This window comes from Cydia splendana, chromosome 14 (genome assembly GCF_910591565.1).
Source record: "Cydia splendana chromosome 14, ilCydSple1.2, whole genome shotgun sequence".
Taxonomy (NCBI): Eukaryota; Metazoa; Arthropoda; class Insecta; order Lepidoptera; family Tortricidae; genus Cydia; species Cydia splendana.
In genome coordinates this window covers 9,974,129-9,984,302 of record NC_085973.1, presented here as the reverse complement: position 1 = coordinate 9,984,302, position 10,174 = coordinate 9,974,129, and the positions used below count along the sequence as shown (strand labels likewise).

The 10,174-nt window shown below is 38.1% G+C and overlaps 1 protein-coding gene across 1 annotated transcript; it reads right to left on the bottom strand.

Moving 5' to 3' along the window:
* Positions 1-723: 723 nt before the first annotated feature.
* LOC134796762 (uncharacterized) lies at positions 724-9,950 on the bottom strand. Its single transcript, XM_063768977.1, has 5 exons — positions 9,571-9,950; positions 9,229-9,383; positions 6,223-6,301; positions 5,799-6,005; positions 724-1,759 (listed from the first exon to the last, which is right to left on the bottom strand). Exons 1-5 carry the CDS (start codon positions 9,877-9,879, stop codon positions 1,664-1,666), a joined length of 846 nt encoding a protein of 281 aa, XP_063625047.1. The 5' UTR covers positions 9,880-9,950; the 3' UTR covers positions 724-1,663.
* Between the last annotated feature and the right edge of the window lie 224 nt (positions 9,951-10,174).

Below are 10,174 nucleotides of genomic sequence, written 5' to 3'. Positions count from 1 at the left end.
CAATCCAGTAAACTACTAAACATATGGCGCAGGACAGCGCCATCTATTTCCGCTGACTTTACATCTCCACTACTAGGTATCAATAGGGTATTTGACTGTATTTAAAATAAATTATTTTACATCATGCATGAAATAAAGCACCAGAAGATTAATAGAGAAACGTAGACAGCAGTTGTTTTTAGATACAATTTATATTTTAAAACCCGTATAAAAGTATAAAGAGTAAATAATTTGATCGTGATGTCACATGCTAGTGTTTCATATAAATTCCATAGTAGCAAAATCGTGTTGATAGTTCGAAAAAAGAAACTGATTTGACTAGTAGTCAAATACCCTATTATTCTTTGATAAAAGGCAAACAACGAGGAAAATAATAGGTAGGTACCTATAATTTAGGAATTACGGCCAAGTCAATTCAGATGCCTAACTATCAGCCTTGTTATTTATACTTACATACATGTAAAAATCATGACATCTTACGATATTAGTAAAATATAATTTAGAAATATGGGTATTATTAATTACGGTATGACTACATTTTTTGATCAACTGTAAAGTAGAATACGGAATACGGAATATGAAAACAAAAATTTAGTGAATGTTTTCTCTAGTTTGACTTTAAAATTGCAGTTTTTTTAATGCCTATTTTTCTTTAGAGTTAGCTCGAATAGTGGTATTGAAAAAATACAGTACCTATGTGTGCAAATCAGGAAGTTACCGGTATTAAAAATAAATATTACTTAGTATTTAGGGCATTGAGAATGTCATTTTATTATACAAGACGAATAAAACGCAAAGAAATTACAATAACTAACGAATAATTAAATGAAATACCGGTTAATTTATATGAAAACAAAATAAATATCACTAACATTCAATAATACACTTCTACATGAATAGAATAGTATTACAATATCTAATTTAACTGTACTTGTTACATAAACAACCGATATGTCACTTACCTTAGATTACTGATTTTGATGTCAAACTATAATGGTCAGTATAATGGTTAAGAAAATTTCAAAACAATATGACTATGAATATTTCACCAACCTCTCACTTGTCTTTATATGAGTGTAGAGTAACTATCCTATTGCACAATCAAATAGTGGAGTAACTATATGGGGGCAACATGCCACGGGCCCCGCGCGGGGCCTAATTTGAAGGAGAGGCCGACCACACGCCCCCTTTACCTCCATTCGATGAATTTGTCACGGGCCCAAGATGATATAGTTATGCTACTTCAAAACTAAAATCCCTGACGAGAATCCACTCCGATTACTACGATCTTATCACACGATTCAGTCCTACCTTTTGACCGCCACGACTACTTTATATGACACGCAATAGTAAACTTTATTACAATGTGTTAAGAAACATCATGGCCAAGTTGTACGCTTATTCACATAATGATAATGGTGCTTCACAATTTTGGATATTAATGGTATCCAAAACAGCCAATTCCTGCCTTCCAACCAAAAATGTTATATGCCGGTCTTATGTTATTGATCTTAGCCGCTAGTATAAGACATAATGTAAATATTTCCACGCCTTTTTGAGAAAAGAATATCTTTTATAACCTATACATTTACGGTGTGGTACCGGTTCGTGGCTAGTCGATGAACACAAGTTGTCCGTCGAGCAGCGCATCGTCGCGCTGTTGTTATATGGAGTCGTAGCTGTTGGGGTCGGGCGTCGTGGCGGGCCCGGGCCCGCGCGCCGGCAGCTTGAAGCCGTTCAGGGCGAACGCCCAGCCGTCCTGAAACGAAACATTTCATGGTTTACCCTTTGACCGCCAACCCTCAACCTTCGTGCATTCACAAAGCCGACAAGGTTCACAATTACGCGACACACAGAATAGGAGTGCAAGGAGTGGCGATCAAAGGATTTATAGTGATAGAGGTTGTTGGAAGTGGTAGCATTGTGAACCATTGGTCGAGTCGAAAATACTCGAAGCGACCTTTTACAGTAGTAAGACAAGAATACTAATTTCATAGTAATACAAGAATACTAATTTTATACTAGACTACCTATTTAAATTTATGATAAATAACGCAAAAGTTAACACAATAGGGAATATCACTCCAAACTCTTGCGTCACTCTACGCAAGTAGTAGTGCCCTCACTACTAGACATGTGCGCCGCGCCGCCGCGCCGCCGCCGCCGACGATTTTGCCACGCCGCCGCCGCCGATAAATTTGACCGGCGTATAATCGGCGTGGAAAATTTTGATACCTATCGTGTCTTATTGCATGTTGCATAGTGAGTAGATAGTGTCAGAGGTATAAATTAAAGATCCTTATGCTTTTTCGCTTATTATTTGCCAGTGAACCAAATTAGCATCACTTTTGTCGTTGCGGTGTTATTATTTGATCACAGTTTACTATTTGATATGTTATCGCACAGCTTTTTTATAGAACGCATTTTGTTTTACTGTAGTAAGCATCTCACCAAGGGTCATCATTAAGCAAGTAACAAAGAAAATCAAGTAAACCTTAATATTCCATCATTTATGAGATACCTACAATGTACTTACTAGAGATTATAGATTTTTATATTTAGATTATATTACATACGAGTAAACTACATAGTAACATACAGGCACATGGACCCTGGGACGCTTCAGTCGCAGTCTCCCGATGACGCGAAGTCATATAGGCAGCTCAATAGACGTATATCTAAGTCCTTGCGACATGATCTGCGTCTCTTTAATACTAACCGTATTAAAGAGACTATTGAGCAAAACCAAGGCTCCAAAGTGTTCGCAAAGGACAAGTCTATTGGGCAAAGCCAGCTGACGAAGCTGAAACGGGAAGATGGCAGCATAGCGTCGAGCAAAGCGGAGGTTTTAGGCGAGATCGAGAGGTTCTATGGACAGTTATACACTTCGATCGCAAAGCCCGTTGACAGCTTGGTAGGAGATCCAAGAGCCAAGCTGTCCCGACATTACACCGAAGATATCCCGGACATCAGTCTGTACGAGATTAGGATGGCCCTGAAGCAGCTTAAGAACAACAAGGCGCCGGGCAAAGACGGAATCACTTCAGAGCTTCTGAGAGCGGGTGGAACACTGGTACTTAAAGTCCTCCAGAAGCTCTTTAATTCCGTCTTGTCCGAGGGCATAACGCCTGAAACATGGAATAGAGGCGAGGTGGTGCTGTTCTTCAAAAAAGGTGATAACAACCTATTGAAGAACTACAGACCCATCACGCTTCTGAGCCATGTCTATAAGCTGTTTTCAAGGGTCATCACGAACCGTCTCCAACACAGACTTGATGACTTCCAGCCTCCCGAACAAGCTGGTTTCCGAAAAGGCTATAGTACCATAGACCACATCCATACGCTGCGGCAAGTTATACAGAAGACCGAAGAGTATAACTTGCCATTATGCTTAGCGTTTGTGGACTATGAGAAAGCCTTCGATTCGGTGAAAACATGGGCGGTGCTTGAGTCTCTTCAGCGATGCCATATTGACTATCGGTACATCGAAGTGTTGAAGTATTTGTATAGTAACGCCACCATGTCGGTCCGAGTACAGGAGCAGAGCACGAGGGCGATTCCATTGCGAAGAGGCGTAAGGCAGGGAGACGTTATCTCTCCGAAACTGTTTACTGCCGTAATGGAAGACGCCTCCAAGCTCCTGAAATGGGAAGGACTTGGCATCAACATCAACGGCGAATACATCATTCACCTTCGGTTTGCCGACGATATCGTAGTCATGGCAAAGTCGATGGAGGAACTCAGCATGATGCTCGATGACCTCAACCGAGTTTCACAACGGGTGGGCTTGAAAATGAACATGGACAAGACGAAACTTATGTCAAATGCCAATGTTATGCCCATCCCAGTCTTTGTTGGGAACTCGGCACTCGAAGTTGTTGACTCGTACATCTACCTAGGACAAGTAGTCCAATTAGGTAGGTCCAACTTCGAGAAAGAGGTCAACCGCCGAATCCAACTCGGTTGGGCAGCGTTCGGGAAACTACGTAATGTCTTTTCGTCCGACATACCTCAGTGCCTCAAGACGAAAGTCTTTAATCAATGTGTGTTACCAGTGATGACTTACGGCTCCGAAACGTGGTCTTTCACTATCGGCCTCATCTCAAAACTCAAAGTCGCTCAACGAGCTATGGAGAGGGCTATGCTCGGAGTTTCTCTACGTGATCGAATCAGAAATGAGGAGATCCGTAGACGAACTAATGTCACCGACATAGCCCACCGGATTAGCAAGCTGAAGTGGCAATGGGTAGGCCACATTGCACGCAGAGAAGATGGCCGATGGGGTCGAAAAGTGCTCGAGTGGAGACCACGGACTAGCAAGCGCAGCGTAGGACGTCCACCCACAAGATGGACAGACGACCTTGTTAAGGTCGCCGGAAGACACTGGATGCGGGTCGCTTCCAACCGGCACGTATGGAGGTCCAAGGGGGAGGCCTATGTTCAGCAGTGGACGTCTTATGGCTGAGATGATGACATGGACCCTGGTAGGGTATCACAAAAATATTAGTAACAAATCAAATTATAAGTTTTATGTGACAAGCATAACATGACTTAAAGTAAATTAAGAGTAGGTAACAATTAGGAATAATCAATTTTATATTTTTTTACTAAAATGTGTTTTCTTACATATGTATACTTATAATTATAACAAGGTATCTTCCATAAATTCAGATATACATAGCACTTTTCGACCAGCTTACTTTTTAGATTTGTTGCAAATTGGTTGTATGATGTTTTTAAATAAGCAAGAATTTTATTGTAAATTTTAATAGCCCTGTAATAGGGGCCGTTTTTGTAGATCTCTAGTTTCGGCCCCGGAAGTTCTAAATACTGTTTGCGTCTGGCATTTTGGCAAAATTTAAAAAGATGTATATTTTTGTGGACAAATATGGCTACTTCTAAAATGTAAAGAGAGGGTTAAAAGTTTCAGATTCAGATTATCTCAAGCGAATCTTAAATCTTCCGTCAGAGGGCTCGCTCGTATCAAATCTTTGGGTAGTCGCTCACAGTTTGTAGGTCTGAAGACACGCAAGTGCCCCTGCAAGTGCCATCGACACGAGACACTTCGAAGACATTCTGTTGAGCGAATCAACGTGACGAAATGAATCAAAACGACGACATCTTTATTCTAACATACATTTCTAATGAACTTCAGTTTAGACAAATGTTAAGTAGTTCATCATTATTTCGTAACAAATCATAGGTGAGACGACAGCGGCTGGGAAAAGTCAATGTAGATTTTCTTAACTTACGACTTAACTTATAAATAAATATTTTTGTGTTTTATTTGTATTACGCTTGCAAAGTCATTATACTGCCTTAAATGTAGCGTTTTAAAGTGTCCTTTTTATGTAAATATTTAAACATACCGTTGCTAGCCGTTAGGTTGGTAAGAAATGGTTGCCAAGTGACATTGGGATATAATTTTCGGCAATAATTTAGAAAACACACGTAATATGTTTTGGATAGCCTAGTAAATACTCAGAAGGCTTTAATGTAGAGTTTCTATAGCCATGTTCTCATGCAGTATAAAAAATTATGCCACGCCGATTTCACGCCGATCACGCCGCCGCCGCCGGTCAAAAAATCATCGGACGCCGCCGCCGATGATTTTGCCATCGGCGCACATGTCTACTCACTACTAGCATAAACTGAGGGCCGACCGCGCAACACTGAATCGAAATTTCACAGTAGACTCTCACACTTCCAATGCCATGCGCGCCATTTTGAATACTAAATGAACACATCTAGCATGTTCTTAAAAGTGAATGTGTTAAGAAAATTTAGGCAACTCTCACCTTAACAAGATTCGGCAATTCAGTCCAGAACATCAGATTAGGTATAACTTCTATGCCTGTGGCTCCCATCAAGAATTTCTTGGTACAAACTCCGAGGACCAGGTAGAAAATAATGAATGAGAAGAATATGATCAGCAACGTGGATCCCACAGACCGGCTTGACTCTATTTGTCGAAGGCAAGCATTTCTTGAGAAAAAGGCAAGTTCCTGAAATAAAATTATCCTTTGGAGAATTCCATGAAATTGTCTACCGTTTGTACCTTACAAAGGCGAATTTTCTGAAGATTTGCAGGTATAAGAGTTCCTTTGGTCAGTTTGGCCTTATGATTTTTTTTATGAATATAGTTCCACCCTGTTGATAGATACATGTAAGGATGGATACTATGAATCTCTCACAAAAATTTAATTATCAATAACAACTTACAATTTGATTTGGGTCAGTTGTATCTTTAACATAGAATTGATCATCAGTTTCGGCACATACCAAATCTACAGATGACCACCTGAAAAATATAACAGAGATAATAACAAGGACAACTATTAACCACTTTCAAACATTAGTACCATCACCCGCACTGTTAAATGTATGTTGGTGGACCTTATGCCTTTAGTAATAAGGTCCACTGATGTACAGTTAGGGGTGTTGCTGTTTGTACAAAGTAACATATTATTGATTATATCAAGCCACATATATTTCTGCATAAAATAAAAGGTTTTAGTTATTATTCAGTAAAATAACAATTATTATTAAATAAATACAGTTGGTATATCTTTAAACACATAGTCTCTTTTCATTGATAAATATTTCATATAAAATGTACAGCATTCTTTTATAATGCTTCCTATGTGATTGGCTTAATAAAACTGGATATGTTAATATGTTAGCTGAACCAGATAATTAATGAACTAGTTTTACCACTACATGTGCTTAAAATGGAAGAATTAATGTACTATCTACCCCATGGTCTAATAAAACATGGTCTTCCATTCCCAGAGTGACACGGGCCTACGTCACAATAACATTGCCACTTTATTTCAACATAACATGTTACATGGGTACATTATACCTATGGTTAATAAGTTAAAATATTTCTTTATAATTTTATAATTTTCATTTATATGTATTTTAGCTTAAATTTTACAATAACACGTCATTTTTAATTACTCGTTAGCAATATCTTCCGATTCACGAAAGAAATTTCAGACTTTCGGGTAATTCTGTTTATACTACTGGCAACACAGTGCACATTTGACAATTCGGATCTAGATAACTTCATGCCCTGACCGTCATCCTTGTCGAACGCGTGTTAATTGTTATTTCCTTCTCGCTCAGTGTCAGCAGTCGCAGTGTTTTCCAAACTTTTCACGCCGTAAGCTTGGTAATTAATGTGTAACTGTGAATTAGTTTTTCAAACGTTTGTCTTGTATAGATAAATAAAGTTTAATTTAATACATTAGATTTGTTTTATTTTACTATGTTTCTACATGACTAACTTAAAATTAATGCCGTTAAAATAATTTTCACCGTTGGTTAAAATTCTCCCACATTTCAAAGTTTGAGAACCTGTAAACAGCATGATGACGTAGGCGCGTGTCAGTTAGGTCATACGCGAATCTCGGAATGGAGCATAGTCTAATAAAACATGGTCTTCCATTCCCAGAGTGACACGGGCCTACGTCACAACAACATGGCCGCTATATATAGCGCTATCGCATATTATCATATAGCGCTGTCGCATGATGACGTAGGCGCGTGTCAGTTAGGTGACCTAGAAAAGACGGGAATGGAGTACCAGGCGGAGTATATTATTATACCATGGAATGGAGTACCAGGCGGAGTATATTATTATACCATGATCTACCCTATAAAATTGGATTACAACGCAATTGTGCTCCAATGGAATTTGGTCACAATCTCTGTGGTTCTATAGGGGTAGTACACAAATATATATACAGTATTAGAATGACTATTTTGATGTTTCCTGGCATATATTCATAGAAATTACCACATGATGGTATACAGCTAATTCATTAGTTAAACTAACATTTATTTTCATAGTTCTAGTCTTTCTCATACATATTTTCATAAAAACAAGTCACAAAATTTCTATATTATAGAAATACTCTGAATTGTAATATATATACTCTTAAAGAGTAATATCAAAAAATGTATAATTATTAGGGATGTACCGACTAGTCGCCGACTAGTCGGGAAAGCCGACTATCCGGCCACATTTGTAGTCGGCGATTAGTCGGCGACTAGTCGGCAAAAATGGCCGATTAGTCGGCACTTTATTAGTGACAGAAAAACAGAAAAAAAAAGAAATCAACAGTCAATATTTACCATATGTTTTATGTCTATTTTACCAAAATACCTATTGAGGGTGCATACGAAAACTTTTGTTCATACATATAATTGACCGTTTGATCGTTATCGTATGTTGGTGGGCTGGTGTTTTCCTCTACAGGTCGATCTCAACTGATTCTCGTGTAATTTCATGGCCAAGTTCTATAGTTAAATGATTTTATTATTATTCAGTTTTTTTTAATGGTGGAGCCAAGGGGAACTGTTAATGTTATTGCAAAATTTATGAGATTTATAAACAGGGCACGTTGCTCGTAAAGACGCTGACCACAGGGGAAAGGTTCTTAACTGGCGACTACGTACGGGAAATAGAGCCTTGGAAATACCTCCTACAAGTTGTACTGACGGTCTGCTCACGATCGCAAAATAAAAGAAAGACAGAAATTGAACGAGCATTCTTGTGATAGGTCTTTGAACCTGTAGAAAACACCTTTTAGCCAAGCGAATATGATGAATAGCGCAACCAAAGGAGCAAAATTATTGTTTTTCACCTGAACATCCTGAACTTATACGAAACTAATGATCTGGCCGACTAGTCGGCCGACTAATCGGCCATTCGAGCGCCGATTAGTCGGCTAGTCGGCCAAATCAATAGTCGGTACATCACTAATAATTATTAACAAATATTGATTTTCCTCTTATTTTTTAGATACTTTTGAGTTATCTGAGAGTCACAGTTCAACCCCTCAGGCGGTTTTTGTGGAGAGAGTGCTAGGATATAACCTCCTGACGACCCACATCTTCCATCCGACTCGAATTAAATTTTGAGTCTTGGTCAACTTGACAGATTTAAATTTTAGCTGGCAAATTTTAAAACCCGGTTGTCAGGAGGATAATCAAACAATTATATGTTAATTTTGTGAGAAGTGTTTTTTCATAATGACATGGCAAAATATTTACACAATCCGTTTGTTAGAAAAAAATTGCACCCTCAACTAGCTTAACTGTTTTTCCCCTTAGAAATCCCTTTAAAGGGGCTTTGTGATCGCCCAGAGAGTTGCAACCCACAGATTGAAAAATACAGAGTTAAAAAACGTAAAATTAATAATACATTTCAACACTTACGATGGATTATTAAAGTACTTGATGTATCTACCATCATTTGAAAACTCAACACCATCACCGGTATCATTTGAACTTCCCATAAATTCAAAAATGTCTTCATATTTAGTAAGCTGGTCTTTAATGGTTCCATTCCAAGTGCTTCTATGCCTACATAGCTGAAAAATAGATGATAATGTTCATACAACATGAAAACATAAGCTACAAAGTCTTCTAATGCATTTAAGGATAGAACAAAGCTTTTCACAGAACATAAGTTCCTGAAGTAGCGATAGTTCTATGTTCGTACAATAATACACTATTATTACTCAACAAAAGAAGGAATATATCCAAAGGAAGGCGTACCGACAAAGGTTTATTGCAAGTGGTTCCATTCATAGGTGTCGACTGATTAATTGTCAGTAATACGTCGAAGCATGGATGATAATAGTAAGTGGACACCTCTATTTCTACACCCTTATTCTCCTCGTCATAAATTGTCTTCGATGTGTAGACTGAATTCTTCGCAGACGGGGATAAGTCAATACCCGTTCCATTGGGAAATACGCAACTACATGAATTTCTTTTAACGCACTTATCCTGTCCATGTACTGATGATAGTATAAAAAGTAAAAAAATCGAATATAAACAAAGATTTTTGGATGATACGTCCATTTTGTTGTTTTATACGATAGATTACAATTGAAAAGAAAAATAGAAAATCATCACCGAACGGAAAATTGATATATGATCAAAGAGCATATAATCACTACGTTCTATGATAATCACTTCACTTGTCACTACAGAAAAGCTAAAAGCTGTCAAAACAAGTGTCAATTCAATGCCCACTCCGTAACACTATTCGAGCTATAGTAAAGAAACGTGCATATCATAAAATAAGGGTTTTGTTAAAATAAATAAAGGCACTTTCTCTAGTTATTCAGTTCATTTTTTAGCTCTATTTAGTATC